This window comes from Podospora bellae-mahoneyi, chromosome 5 (genome assembly GCF_035222275.1).
Source record: "Podospora bellae-mahoneyi strain CBS 112042 chromosome 5, whole genome shotgun sequence".
In the NCBI taxonomy this organism is placed as follows: Eukaryota; Fungi; Ascomycota; class Sordariomycetes; order Sordariales; family Podosporaceae; genus Podospora; species Podospora bellae-mahoneyi.
The window spans coordinates 1337605-1352302 of record NC_085884.1 but is presented as its reverse complement, the minus strand read 5'-3'; the positions used below and the strand labels follow the sequence as shown (position 1 = coordinate 1352302).

At 51.9% G+C, this 14698-nt stretch overlaps 5 protein-coding genes across 5 annotated transcripts; 4 read left to right on the top strand and 1 right to left on the bottom strand.

Moving 5' to 3' along the window:
• Positions 1 to 1208: 1208 nt before the first annotated feature.
• Positions 1209 to 3444, top strand: QC761_503580 (uncharacterized protein; the record flags this gene model as incomplete). Its single annotated transcript, XM_062879584.1, is given in 2 exon segments — positions 1209 to 1451; positions 1468 to 3444. The coding sequence occupies 2 exon segments, from the start codon at positions 1209 to 1211 to the stop codon at positions 3442 to 3444; spliced, it is 2220 nt and encodes a 739-aa protein (XP_062730725.1).
• A 466-nt stretch (positions 3445 to 3910) lies between these two features.
• QC761_503570 (uncharacterized protein) lies at positions 3911 to 5497 on the bottom strand. Its single transcript, XM_062879583.1, has 2 exons — positions 4542 to 5497; positions 3911 to 4483 (listed from the first exon to the last, which is right to left on the bottom strand). The coding sequence occupies exons 1-2, from the start codon at positions 4949 to 4951 to the stop codon at positions 4132 to 4134; spliced, it is 762 nt and encodes a 253-aa protein (XP_062730724.1). The 5' UTR covers positions 4952 to 5497; the 3' UTR covers positions 3911 to 4131.
• A 181-nt stretch (positions 5498 to 5678) lies between these two features.
• On the top strand, positions 5679 to 8598 carry QC761_0077310 (uncharacterized protein; the record flags this gene model as incomplete). Its single annotated transcript, XM_062872800.1, is given in 5 exon segments — positions 5679 to 6062; positions 6161 to 6762; positions 7159 to 7357; positions 7388 to 8367; positions 8373 to 8598. Coding segments are annotated over 4 exon segments (1428 nt in total). The 5' UTR covers positions 5679 to 6062; positions 6161 to 6739.
• A 762-nt stretch (positions 8599 to 9360) lies between these two features.
• On the top strand, positions 9361 to 11402 carry QC761_0077300 (uncharacterized protein; the record flags this gene model as incomplete). Its single annotated transcript, XM_062872799.1, is given in 2 exon segments — positions 9361 to 10762; positions 10768 to 11402. Coding segments are annotated over 2 exon segments (2037 nt in total).
• Positions 11403 to 11687: 285 nt separating this feature from the next.
• QC761_503550 (uncharacterized protein) lies at positions 11688 to 12977 on the top strand (the record flags this gene model as incomplete). The annotated part of the gene is made up of 1 exon (XM_062879582.1): positions 11688 to 12977. The coding sequence occupies one exon, from the start codon at positions 11688 to 11690 to the stop codon at positions 12975 to 12977; it is 1290 nt and encodes a 429-aa protein (XP_062730721.1).
• Between the last annotated feature and the right edge of the window lie 1721 nt (positions 12978 to 14698).

Genomic DNA, 14698 nt, shown 5'->3' with positions numbered 1-14698 from the left:
TACCTACTCCGGATCGTCCATCAACGACCCTGGGTATCTCGCGCTCGATGATGATGATGTGATGATGCTATCGCCAGCAGCATCGACGCCGCAGACATTGAGACAGTATCAGTCGGATTAAGCGAAGGGTCCAATCGACAAGTACAAGCCAATAAGATCATACATCAAACGACCATCTGGTAGGCCCCTGAATGGCCCAAATCCAAGCCACTAAGACACTGACACCTGGCAGCAGGTAGATAGCTACCTCAATCAGCATCTTCGTCCTTGTACGCTGTCTTCCACGATGCCTAACACCCTTGGTCCTCATGGTTGAGGAACAGGTGCCCAAAGCTTTGGTCCTCATGGATGAGGAGCACGGTGCCCAATCCCTTTGTTCCTCGCTGATGAGGGACAAGTCGACTTGGCAATCCATTTACAATCAAGAATGAAATGTACCTAATGCGCTTCCATGCGTGCCCCGCTATATTGCGTTATGGAGAGCTTGTGCGTACTATTTTACTTCTGATGTGTATTATGCGAGAAATGAGGGGTTGGTGCTTACATGGAAAGTCAGAATGAGAATGCAGAAGGCCTCAGGGGTAATTGAGCTGGCTTTATGCACCCACATATTTAGACATCCATCCCCATTCGCAATATCTCACCAAGACCTGCAATATATTTTGCAAAAAATGATGGGAAGTTCGCCCAGGCATCCGAGGGTGTTCTATGCCGTTCCTTAACGTCTCGTCCCATCCCTGAATCAGCTTCAAAGGTCAAGCTTGACGGCAAGGATGGATAGGACCTTTGGAAGGAATGTGGTGGGAACAGGGACCAAGGAGTCAGGTTTGTAACTGTGCACCCCTTTTCCCGCAAATGTTTACAGTTTATTGCCCATTTTTGAGTGTTTCCCTTCAAGTGTTGCCTTCGACGTAAATAGGGACAGGACTACCCCAGTGGGACATGCCATGCTGACTCAACCAGAAGATCAAATTGGCGGCTTACTCAACCGAGGTGCTACCACATAACGGCAGCAATCTCGACCACAATCGGCTTTTATTCCTTCGATGTTGTGCAAAGGCTGAGAGTGCTCTGGTTATGAACAGCTATGCATGCAGGCTTTACAATTACTCGGTGTAAACGGGGAATCATAAGATTTTCAAGAGACTAGGCTGGGTAGTTATCAACGTGCTGTCCCTAGGTGTTGTCAGTCTCTCACTGGTCCGCTGATGAATCCCAGTGTTTGGCTACCATTGGTCAATTTGACCGCCCACCACAGGCTTCAGATGCTGGCAATGGTTGGAAGTGCGTGTCTCCAGTTATTGCACTTCTATGCCCAGTTCCACTCAACTTCATGTTCTCTGAGACTGCCTTTGCCCTTCATATTTCTTCTCTTCAAGTTTCCCAGCGTTGACCTCATCTCTGCTAATGTCTCATTCACCGAAATCTCCATCGCTAGCACCATCCCGCAGGTCCATTTTTCGCGAGGAATTCAGCTCGCAGCATACTCTTCCTTATCTCAATCTCGGCTTACCCGCAGCAGAGGACCACCACGGCAACAGTGCAAACACCACCAACATGGCGGCATTCCCGACTCCAAGGGAGGTTCGCCGACTAGCATCTGATCACAACTTTGTTCTCGGCGCCACTGATCCCGCCCCCAGACGGTTGGGAATCTTGCCATTCATAGGAAAGCAGCTCTCTCTTGTTGTTGCACTAATTGCTGGTATTATCTCGGTGGCTGTGGCCATTGCCTACACCGTGGCAGCAAGCAAGCAGCTGTTGCAATGTCCAGCTTGGGCAAATGATTGCCGTTCGCTTGATCTTTGGACGGCAGAAAATCTGGGTGCGATACAAGGGATTATCACAGCAGTCTATCTCATCGGTCTATCTGCCTTTGCATATGTTTGTCAAGCACTCTGCGAAGCAGCGTTATGGCCTCTGATACACACCCAAACACTCACCATCTCGGCCCTAGGGGGATTCCTGGCTCTTAACCATGGCAATATCATGTCGCTACCTCAAGCTGCCACAGGGATACGCTCTCTGTCTGCGGCTGTGGTCTTTGTGGTATCTTTGCTTGCGATCCTGCTTCCCCTGGCTGCCCCTCCGCTTGTAGGGTATGCATGCACGCCCATTCTGGAGGCGGTGACGATATCAAGCAACATCAGCTCGTCCGCATCTTCTGTTTTGGACAGACCCTTCACACAGACCAACCCACCCTCACCAGCCTTTATCCCAGCACTATCAGCATACAACACCTACGCCAATAACCCAGCATCTGAACCACTACCATCCTTCAGAAACTGGCTCTTTGACAGGTCAATCCTTGCCACCAGAGGTAGTTTCACCGCAAAAGCCGTCCACCTCGACACAAACATCACCTGCCACGGCCAGCAGCTGCAACAACTCCACAGGAATAATGCCCCCATTAACGCCTTCAAAACAACAACCAACCTCTCCAGCAGCCGCCACAAGCCCTTCGGGGAAGTATGGTTCACCCCCCAACCTCACCTCATGGTCTTCCTCGACGACGTCAACTTCCACTCAACCAACACAATCAACACAACAGTCATCCTCGCCGCCATAAACGGCACCATCTCCGGCGGCCAAACAACCAACCTCACCCTAGGCAACATCAAATCCGTCTCAGCAATCGGCTGCTCAGTTCTCCTCTCCGTCAACGACGATGTCCTAACCATTGGCCCCGCGCCCCCTAACCCAACTCGCCCAGTATTGTCCTCCCTCTCGGACCTCAACCTAACCTCCACCCTCCTCTGGCTCACCGCCTCCCCTCTCCTTGTCACCCAAGCAATACTCTCCAACTCCACCCTCACCCGCCTCGACTCCAACAAGTGGACTACCCCCGGTCTTGAGTCCCTCCTCCACTTTTCCATAGCAGCAATGGCTACATCCCTTTTCAGCAGCTCCCCCTTTCAAACCTCAACCCATCAGCAGAAGCTTGTTTCAGTAATCGAGACCAAAAAGCTCAGCACCGAACGAGCTTTTTTGCTGCTTGTCCCCCCACTGCTGTACACCTTTTTTATTATCTTCATGGCACTGTGGGATGTAGTCATGCACAAGAAATATCAAATCCCCGTCATGAGAGGCATGCCCGTTTCCGAGGTGATAAAAAGCTCCCAGACAGCTTGGATGAGGGAGCAAGCTGGGGCTGATGGGGCAAAGAGTCATTTACCCTCTCAGCTAGGGGGGTTAAGCGTGAGGTTTGGGGTTGTAGGTGATGGAGAGGTTGGGTTTGGACCGGCAAGGGGAGCGGTGTCAGGTTTTGTGACGGGGAAGGATAAGGGGAAGGGGAGGGATGGCAGTCGGGTTCATGTCGGGGGTAGGGTCCACACTGGACATAGCAGTGTTAGTTGGGTGGAGGGAGAGGATCGTGATGGGAGGAATAAGGGGAGAGGGTATCGGGCGGAGGGGGGGGAGTGGCCGAGGAATAGTGATTTGTGAGACTGTGGTGGTTTTCAGTAGTAGTGCTTGTCTAGAGATGCATGGGATAGCAATGCTTGTTTAGAGACGAATGGGAAAGCTCTACAGAGATTCAAGACATATTGAACAGAATTTGGCCAAGAAATTAGTCGGAAATACTATCAGAAAGGTGCGACGATGACTTCATTGTCGCCATAGTGGTAAGTGACCCCTGAGTCGCTGACTGGTGCCGACATCATAGCCTCACGCAAACTCGCCAATTTGTCTAACAATTCCTCAATGGACTACGCTCTCACCTAACTGCCGAAATTCAATGTTATCAAACGGCCCAATCACCAGCCACAGTGACAACTGTCTCAACTCAATTGCATGCCCATTATCAAGTCTTGACATGTCTTGCGACTGCATAAATCTCTCAGCTGAGCCCTTGGCGCCAACGCCCAACTCCCATTCAAGTAGGTAACCAGCCGTCGCCGCAATTGCGAGACAAAGATAGCAAAAACTCAATATTGATCATTATGGGTATATCGCAACGCTTCTAAAGTGTGTATGTATGTGCACGCCCCGGTATATACCATCCCGTTCCAGATCTCAGCGCCAATAGCACCTGTGTTGCCAAATCGCTGAACCGAAAAAAAGAAAACCAATTCCAATCCTGAACAGTAGACCAACTCTCTATCAATACCCGATATCCCTTCTGTAGACAGCTTAAACAGCCTGGCGACCCTGCATCTCATACCCCTGCTGAGGGGGCTGGATAACCTGCTGCGGCTGTCCAGAGTAGGGCTCGTAACCCTGACCGGCATACCCAGCCTGATTCGCCGCCTGCTGGTCGTAAAATGCGGGCTTCTGGTATTCTTGGGGATAGTCTTGGCCGTATCCAGTAGTTTGAGGGGCATAAGCGGTGTCAACACCAGCGGTCTGGTTGAAGGGAACAGCGGCGGGGTTGCTGGCGGGCACGTAGGTGCCGCGGTTGCCACCAGAGCCGTCACCGAGAGAGCCCTTGCGGTATTGGTGGAAGATGATGGAAGCATAGACAAGGAGACCGAGGAAGGAGAGCCTGGAACGACAGCGGTTAGCGATTGTAGGAAGAGATGGACAAGTGGGAAATAGCCTACAGGATAATAACGTTGATAACGGCGTACAGGGCGCTTGGTCTGGCGCCAATCATGGAAAGAATGAAGCTGACGACGTAGAACAGCGTCTGGAAGATATTGGTGAAGAAGAAAAACTTGGGCCCTAAGGTGCGTCTGGCGCGCTTGATGATGCTGACGAGATCGAAGATCAGACAGACGAGGATGATGACCATGATGATGACCGAGGTGGCCATGATGGCTTCGTATGTAAGGTGGGTGTTGTACTCGTCAATAATCCGCCTTGCGTCGTCCTTGTACACCCCCAAGCCGGCAATGAGGAGGGCGTAGACACCAATCTGGATAAGCATGATCAAAATGCGGATGATCCAGAAGGGGATGAGTACCCGCTTGAGGAATGGCGACGAGTCGCCGATGATGTACTGTTTGCTCATGATTGCGAGACCGTTGTCGTCGTCGTCGTTGTCGCCCGTCGTGATCGAGCGATCTCGATGTGGGGTGAGGTTGCTGGAGAGTTGACACTGGAAATCCAGCCAGATGCAAAAGTGCGAGTTCCACGATTGTTAAATGCGGGCAGGTGGTGGCAGTGATGCAAAAAGTCCCAACCCCTGTCGGACCCCTGTTGGGTCATCTTCCCCAAACGGGGAGTGTCGTCAGAGATGGCCAATCGCAATCAGCCAGCGGCTGCTTCAGCCACACAGCTGGGGGCGAACTCAGCCCGAAAAGCATCCACAGCTCAGGCTCCCGGGGTCAAACGGTGCCTGTGCCTTAAACGCTTAGCTTAGGATAAATTGGGCAAGACTCCGATCTGAGGTCATCCAACAGGCATGTGAGCAGAAGCCCTGTGGCTGGTTATCATGGATCGGTGAAGCCTCTTGCAGGTGTTTAGTTTTCCGTCGGAGAGGAGGGCTGATGTGATGGTCGAAGATCAGAAATCCTTCGCAATGGGAGCCATTGGCAGCCGTGATGCCCTGGCGGGGAGCAGCCACGCGGGTTTCAGCTCCTATCCCGATGATGAACAACCTGGGAGTCCAGAAGCAATGCTGTGCTACGTCACGCACAAGCCATAAGACCACACTCCCTGGCGGGCGGGCCACTGGATAGGGCAGAGACCTCCCGCGGCGCGCATCCGTCGTCTCAACCACTTTTTTCTTCCGTGTCAAAGGTTTGAAGCGAAATGCTTTCAGGGTCTTGTCAGAACAGCACTGAAAATCCCGACGGTGATAATGCCAGCGCTGCACAGATGCCCCAGAAATAAATAAGCGCTAGCGTTTAGGCACTGACAACAAGCATTCCCTGGTGTTTCCTTTGCTTGGCAAGCCACCAAGCCTTCCTGACATCGTTTAATTTGTGGGGCCTCATCCGGGCAATTTTTAGAACACGCCTTCTTCGCCGACGACAACCGACTCATCTTGAACTCGAAGAACAGCAAAACGGTGAGATGAACTCTGTCTTTCCACGAACTCTTTGTTACTGGTCCTTATCCATCGTTGCTGTTCCGAAGAACAAGCAAATTGCTCGGTTACTGAGGCGACCCAACACTGAGTCAGTTGGACGATGGTCATCAACAAATACGAGGTGCCTTTTGCCTTTTTTTGCGTGGTGTCATGATGAGTAGAGGACTCTGCTGACCACGCTCGTAGCCCTTTGACGAGATCTCTACTTTCTGAGTCGATAATTCCAGACAGCACCTGCAATGCTGAGCGATGGGATGACAGATACCCAGCACGAGAGACATGGAACTCAGCTGGCGCATGATACAGCAGCTGGCTGTCGGGCCGTTGGAATTTCCATCGTCGAGTTTAAGCTTATAAGATGCAGAACTGGAGGATAGGGTAACATTAAACCAAGGGCGTGTAGCCCAGTGGTAAAGCATCTCAGTCGCAAAAAGTTCGTTGCCTCGAAGCTGTTACAAGACAGGTGAAAGGGTTCCAATGCACAAGTATGCTCCATGAGAAGATCCCAAGTTCGAATCCTGGTACGTCCAGTTCTTTTTGCGTTTTTTTCTCTTTTTCTTTTTTTCTTTGCTCGAAAGCTTCGTCAGTTGTTTGCCGGGGTAGATGACAGCTGGTTGTCTGTTGGGAAACAACAGGCCTTGGTTGGCAAGGTGGGGGTTTCCGTCATGACATGGGAAGTCGGCTGTCAACAGTAATTGCCACGGTACCCTCAATCCAGTCTGGCCACACGAGGCGCCGGTGAAACGGCGCGGAAGAGGGCATCTCATGACGGCCAGCCCGCCTGCCAGGTGGGTAGGTAGCAATTTCTTCGCTGCCCGCAATGTGCTGATTAACTCACCGAAAGAAATGCTACCAAGTGCTGGAGGGTTGCAAAACAGCACTTGCTACAGCCCCCAAAGCACTGCAACGAATATATGAACAGCTATTTATTCACATGGCACAGGGTGGCAATACGATTACAATGAGTGTATCAAACTCCAGAGATTCTGTACTACATCAGATTTCGATAAGGACTTTTCGGCTGTCAGTGTATTGCGTGAAGGCACAGATTTCATCGAGCTCCATATAAATCCCGGCCTTTTATCAACTGCTGTTCCTTCTCCCGAGGCAAGTCTGTCATCACTAATACCCTTTACTCAATTGCCCAGAGTCAACATTAATCGACCAGTTATGTCGGAGCCTAGATCAAAGACTACGGATCACCATGAACCATCTGCAACACCTTGCCTGGATGTCCCACGTCATCTTTCCCACGTGGGAAGTCTAGACGTACTCCTTCTACCGGAGAACCTTTCGGATGCCGACGAGGCTTCGGTTGCAACATGTGAATTGGAGATCGCTGAGGCTCGATCGATATCAAGTAGTGATGACGAGACCCAACACGTCAAGACAGCTAACATTTTCCTCGAGTAGACAGTGACCGGGAACAGTCTCACGCATACCCCAGATATAGAACTGCAAGTCAATCTTACAGGGTCTGAGAAGGATAACAGCTGTGAGAGCATTGAGGCCTGTTCTCCAGTGCAAGTGTGTGAAGAAGATATTGAGCTACAGGATTTCACAGGGCCACATAGTGGAACCGGGAGCACAGATCACCTTACTGCACCCCCAGATCTACCAGCGCCTGCGATCTCTCCCCTTGATGCGCAGCATCAAAGCCCTTCTGCCTCTAGTCCTGATGGCCAGTCACAACCCGAGAGATCTCTCCCCAACTACAAGCCAACCGCTTTGACATGGCCATTTCAGGTCTTCATCCTGGCCACTGTTATTGGCATGTTTGCGTTTCTGGAATATCAAATCCACGACCTACCACCCCTCCGCTACAAGACTCTTCAAATGGGTCAGCAAGAAATTGCTGACTCAAGAGATGCCCTGCTCACCACAAGCACGGTTGTCTTCTCCTCACTCAATACACTGTCTGTCGAAGCCAGACCACTTCCTCGAAGCCCATTGGTGGCACCTACTCCCGCCACTCTAGTCAGACTGGAGCCAACTGTCGACGCCCCTGACAGTCCTGAGCCAACCCCGAAACTAAGGATAATGGTCCCGAGACCTGACAAGACCCTTTATCCTTCCCCTCAGCCGCCCGTGACTGCGTTCGGTGGCTGGGGTCGTCCGTATTGGAACATGTCCGAGTATCAATACTATAACCTTTGGGACACCGTCGTTCTCTCCCAGTGGTATGTAGCCCTGGAAGAATTGATCCCAGTGTTCATCACCACGGACCCTTCTTGGTGTCCATGCACGGTGAGTGCTGGGTACGAAGGAAACTGGCCCTGGGCCTGGCCCGACTTGCCAATGTGGGACACCCACGACGAAGGCTGCAAGTCGGTGATGAATGCTATTTGCTCGTTCAACTATTACAAAGTCCACACTTGGACTCCAAAAGGGCCGTCAGGGTATCAATTTCGGACCGATCTGAACCTGGTCTCCAGCAGAAAGGAGAGAGGCATGTATGGAATTGCCTTTCACACCGTGCCTTGGATCCTATGACAACACCGCCGTCATCACATAGCGCCTTCTGGGGGTATCCCCTCACCGATTCGGACAGCAACATCATGTTTCCGCTAGAAGTACGGACAGCAAGGCTCGAGCAGCAGGACGTATTCGGCAATAAGGTGTGAGGGGACGAGATTGCGTCTTTTCCAGTGAACTACCGCTGGATGGCCGACATGCTGCTAAGTACTGAAATTTCAGATGGGGTCACCCCATGCAGCACGGATATGATGGAGGTTTGGTGGTATCAGGATCCTCTGGGAACTTGTACGGGGTCACCGTCAAGTTACGCCACTGTCTGGTGGACCCTCCCGTTTGGCAAGCCAGTCACCTCCGACATATCAGAGACGCAATCGCACACTGCCATCCCCGTCTATGTCAGCCTGGGTATAGACACCTCAAACGATATACAAACCCACAGCAACGAGGCCAAGCCCTCTGGCGCCATCACAGAGCAGGAAGAGGCCTCGAAAACAACCCTCAATGTCATGACCATTACTGAGACTGTGACACCATCTCCAGGGCCCACGAGCGGTCGTGGTCCTGATGCAAAGCCGATATCGAGGACATAAAACACCGAAAACAAATCAACGCAGTCCGCGTCATCAGAAACGGAGATTCAGGGGCCAGTCAATATCTCTTCAACAAAGGGTGAAGTCACATCTACCGGTAGTGTAACTCCAGCGCGATTCGATTCAACGCCACTTGCTCCTCAGTCTGAGACAACTGCCTCGGTCAGTAGCGGTTACTCCTTATCCATTCCTCAATTATTCTTCACCGCCAGCAGTCTACAAGGCGAACAGGGCCATTCTAGTGGAACGAACTTGTCTCCTCTGGTCTTTGTAAGCAACGCCGTGTCCGAACAAGATAATTCCCTATCCAAGTTGCCAATGACCATTCTCACAAAGTACGGAGATATTCTCCATCATGACGAAGTTAGCGCCACGATTGTTCGAGCCAGCAGCGTTACCTTTGACTCTGCTCTGGAGACCACACCTATGGTCTCAGCTGAAACTAGCATTTCTCAGATTCCAAAACAAGATTCCAGGACAGCGTTTGACCTCGACATTGGCTCGGTTTCGTCTGCAATCTCACCCAAAGATCCTACCGTACACCCCTTAAGTCATTTACTATTGATCCAGGAAGAGCATACCACTAAGAAGGAGATCAACAACACCAATGAACCTACCACACTAAACACCACCTCGCAAGAAGCCTCATCGCTCACCTCTGATGCCTCTTCAACCAGCGCCGACACCTCTCAACCACCTCCCATCCCACCAAACCCACCTATAGGCCCAATTCCCCCAGAAGTCCGAGGAAACTTCTTCAACCTCAGCTCAGAAACCGACTACCTCATGGCCTCCCTCATTCAAGTCCTTCTGGCAACACTCCTAGGCATCCCCGTCCAGATCGCAGTCAGTTCCCTCAATTCAATGCTTCCCATCAGGGCACTAGGTCATGAAGCCGGAACACTGCCAGACTCCCTCCATTTGCCCTCCAATAGCTGGCTAGCACCATGGATAGCATGCAGATTCCTCCACCGACTCAAAGATCCCCTCCCATTTCTCAACGTGCTCTTTGGACTCCTATCCACCATTCTTATCCCTCTATCGGCCGAGACAATCCGTCTGGAATTCACCTCGATCAACTGCAAGGTCTTCAGTCGGGTATGTGCCGTTGGGTTGAGAAAGGCTGGAATTCCCATGCGAGCCGCGGAGGGTGTGTTGGTGGCTATTGCTGTGCTTGTTATCGCGATCGGGGTTCTGCTCTCACGGTGGAAGAGTCGGGTTGCTACAGAGCCGTGGAGTATTGCTTCCATGGTTGGGCTATTGTCCAATGCTGAAGTGAGGGGGTTGGTGCGGTCGTTGCCCGGGTGTACTGAAGGGGGATATCTAAGGAATGATCAGATTGCCAGTGTTTTGACAGGGAGGCGGTATCGTTTGAGGTTCCTGGGAGATGATGATTCAGAATATGGGATTGAAGTCTGTCCGGTGATGGAGGACGACTCACCGATACAACCCACGGCAAAAGAACCCCCAATCCGCACACCTGTCTCTTCCACACCAAAGAAGAGATTCTGGCACATGAAACCAACCACAAAAGAGTTTCTCGCCCGGGCAACGACTCTACTCTTCGTCATCGGCCTCCTGATCCTCATCCTCTATTACGAAAACACCATCCTCGACACGCCCTTCGAACGGTTCATGGACAGCCAATCCTTCGGTGTCCGGATTCTGTTCACCTCCTTCGGCACCATTGTCAGCGGATGCTGGGATTACTTCTTCTCTCGTTAGTTTACACCTTCCCTGTCCGCCATCAAAGACACATTCTAACCGCCGTCATTAGAAGTATCCCACTCCTGCATCCACCGCCGCCTCTCCACCGGCCCCAACTGGCCCGGACCTCCATCCTCCTGTCCCCTCCTTCCAACATCTTCACTGGTCTTTGGCAGTCGCCTGCTCAAGAGATGTCCTCTTTTTCAACATCGCCTTTGCCGCCCTGCTGGCAAAGTTCACAACCGATTTTGTTCTCCAGCATCCCGTTTCGGAATACCGTTACCTGGAAGATGCATGAGGCGTGTACGTGGTTGGCTGTTGCAGTACTAAGCTATATGGTGATTGTGCTTGCGGTGATGGTGTATCTTGGGTGGAAGCAGCCGCAGTGTTGTTTGCCGGTGAAGACCGATACGATGGTCGGGTGTATGTACTGCCTCGCCGAGTCTGAGATGTTGAGTGATTTTGAGGGGATGGGGGTGTTGGGGAGGAAGGAGAGGGATCGGTTGGTGAGTGAGATGGGGAGGTTGTATTATTTGGGAGCGGTTAAGAGGGCGGGCGAGGTGGTGAGAGGTGAGGGTGGGAGGCTGGTTGTTGACTACTTTGTCGCTGATTCTGGGGTTGAACGAAAGGGGCGAGTTAGGGAGGTGCGCTGATGAACGCAGCCACGTGTCTATCAGGGCGCAATCTTTTGGATGTGTGAGATGATGCTGATGGGTCGAAGGTGCAGGGGACCACCCGGTGTGTCATTCAGGAACGTTTTGTGGCCAGCAAGGTCCCCGCCCCACACCTACGTCATCGTCCAACCTCAGCTTCCCAAACACTCGGTCTTTCGACGTCCCTTAACATATCTCACCTGTTCAAAACACATCACTGTATTCGCATTGTCTCTTTTCCACTCAGCTATACCTAGGCTACCTTCCAATTGACCAACGATAATCATGGCCGGCGTCGTAGCAGCAGCCATTGCGGCCGAGCAAGTCATCATGACAGGCGTCGAAGCCGCAGCAGCAGTCGCCATCGCAGCTCCTACCGCCCCCCTCAAAGTAGCCCTCGCCCAGCTTGACAAGCCCGAAGGCGATGACGGCAATATAGCTCGCTCCAATCATTCTCTTACAGTCATCGACGACAAAGCCTACCTCTTCGGCGGCATCGATGCCTCCGGCCACCTCTGCTCTCCCACAGTGCACGCCATCTCCCTTCCCCAAGAAAAATCCCAAGCCGATCCCTTGACTTCCAAATCCACCTCCCTAGCAGACTATCCCGCTTTCCCAACAAAGGACATCTCCACAGGGGAACTTAACGTCCCCTCCGCACGCAAAAACCACGCCGCCTGCGCCAGGGGCAACCGCTACGTCTTGATCCACGGAGGTGAAGACGCCTCTGGAAATCCCATTGATGAAGGGAACGTCATCTGGGAGTGGGACTCGGAGACCCTGGCATGGACAAAACTCCGGGGTGCAACTCAGCTATACAAGAACATGGCGCCTCGCTCTGGTCACTCCCTGTTCATCGACGACAAGCAAGGTTTTCTCGTCTCCGTCGGCGGTAGCAACGACGAAACGAAACGCGAGGTTTGGTTTTACGACCTGAACCAGGCAGTCTGGACGACACTGCCTGACCTTCCTTTTTCGGTCGAGCTGCTGGACGCGAGAGCCTACGCAGGGAACACGCTTTACGTCCTGGCTAAATCCCCCTCTGACCCCAACACAGTGGAGTTGCTGTCATTATATCTCTACGACAACGCCACAGACAGGGAAAAACCCCTCCCCTGGGAAACGCATTCATTCACCGCTCCCTCTCCCCGCCCACAGCCACGGGTTGGTGGTGCGCTGGTTCCGATAACGACCGGTTATGGGAGGGAGTATCTTGTCTATATGTTCGGCCTTCCTGTCGATGAGTCACTGGCTTTCCAAGCGGATATCTGGACGCTGCAGCTCCCATCAAGGGGGGTCACGGGGGCAAAGGTGAAGGATTATGTGAGGGAGAAGCTTCCAAAGATGAGCAGTGGGGAACTGACGTGGGCGGAGGTGGAGTTGGTGGCTATGGAGCAGATGGAGAGTCAGGGGAAGGTGCACCCAGGGCCGAGGGGGAGGTTTGGGTTTGGGGCGTGTTTGGGGGGGAGGGGGGTGGTGATTTGGGGTGGGGAGAATGCTAAGGGGGAGAGGGAGGGGGATGGGTGGATTTTGAGGGGGGCGTGGGGGTATGAGGATTATGATCGGAGAGAGTAAAAGATGAGTTGTCACGCGTCTTGGGACTATATCTTTTTGGGTTTCTTTGGGCTGGAATGTTGATAGACAATGGATGGGTACATGGTTTTGTTAGTGCCGGCAGGTATTCGGCTGTTCGCAAATTTGAAGATTGCTTATATTAGTTTTCTGGTGTTTCACCATGTGCGAGTTTGCTGTGGTCCCTCGAAGGGCATCCTTGACACCTCTTCATGGTGAAACATCTCAATGTCGGTCAATTCTACTCCTGATGGCATCCGTCGTCACTGGGACACCTACCAGAAATACCAGTCAGTGGCAGATTTCATGCCTTACACGCGTCTGGCAGTTTCACCCAGAGGGAACATAGGCCATCCTCACCTTGAGCATGATGGTAAAGTAGTATCGCTGATGTGTGCTGAAGGACAGACTATTGCTAGTTTTGTCTACAGCTCCTGCAAGGATGTAATTTCTTGCCATGCTTTTGGTGTTTGTGTCGTACTGAAACGTATTGTTGGCTGTGGCACATTCGGTGGGATGTGGAACTACTAGCCTCCATCGAGAAGGGCACCCAACCTGTCACACTAACAGTAAGGAATCTAGCTACGATAGTCGATGTGCGAGAATGGGAATTGTTTTCTCTTCGTCATGATTGAAGTAGGGTTTCGTTGGTCAGGTTTCTGTTGTGTTCTGAGTTTCACATTGTCACCTACGAGATTTTTGAGGTTGACATCTTCGTTTGCCCGGTGAGCGAGAGTGGTTTCTGAAAAGCTTGGATGTTTTATTGGAGGTGCCGATGCCTTCTTGTCACATCATAAACCATGTTCGCAGTTTTACAATTTTGAGTACGTGAGCTCGCGAAAGCTCACTTCGAGGAGATGTATTACACGATCACGATTTAATGGACTCGCAGGGACGTTTTAGGCGGCATTTAGTGTGCCGTGTGAGCCTCGTTGCTAAGGACGGTGAGTTTTGTTTGCTGATGACCATTCCACTACTTACACCGACGGTCTACGAGATGTCGCCGACCACAGCGCGAGAGAAAGACATCGACAAAAATGATTCGCTCGCTGGTGATCCCTGGGGGGCACTGGGGGTAGCAAAGCACTGAAGGAAAAAAAGGTGAGTCCCGCTGGTAAACCACCGAAACGGCTTAGATTCCAGGTTATCAGATCCTTCAAGCAGTACCAAGAGGCGCCAAAGGAAGGCGGCGACGTATCACGAGTGGGGTACCCACGCTTCCGTGCAACCATATATGTGGGGAAGGAGCCGACGAGTGGTGAAACGATCTACAGCAAGAGAACCTTTTTGAATTTAAATGGCTCACTGCACGTTCGTGGGTTCCAAGAGTGGACGAGATGAGGAGAAAATCCCGGAGACCTGGTTCATGACTAAAGGGTTGGATGTTGCGGTTGGCATCGCGTCTTGGTGGTTGTTGAAACTCTCAACATGGAGATGCTGTCAAAAAGTTTGCATATACCGCCGGGAATGCGCAGCTAGACTCGGCAAGGTGCAAGGTACCAGTGGGAAGGGTCTTGGACAAGCTCACTTTCGGCGCTATGGCATAATAATGTGGGGTTTAGTGTCTTGAGGTTCGTGGTTGTGGGATATCAAAGCTCCAAGCTGACACAAAACATGTTGGGGGGCGTTGTGTGAAAATTTGGACCATGGTGCTGACGGTTTCCCATGTCCATCAATCCTCTGGAAAATGAACGGTAGTTTCCTTCGGCAGTGACTGAAGCAAG

Excerpts from the sequence above, each read along its gene's own strand:
- QC761_503570 (XM_062879583.1), bottom strand. The coding sequence starts at position 4,951 with ATGAGCAAACAGTACATCATCGGCGACTCGTCGCCATTCCTCAAGCGG. Across the intron at positions 4,484-4,541 it reads GTTATCAACGTTATTATCCT|GCTCTCCTTCCTCGGTCTCC; the intron begins GTAGGCTATTTC and ends CTGTCGTTCCAG.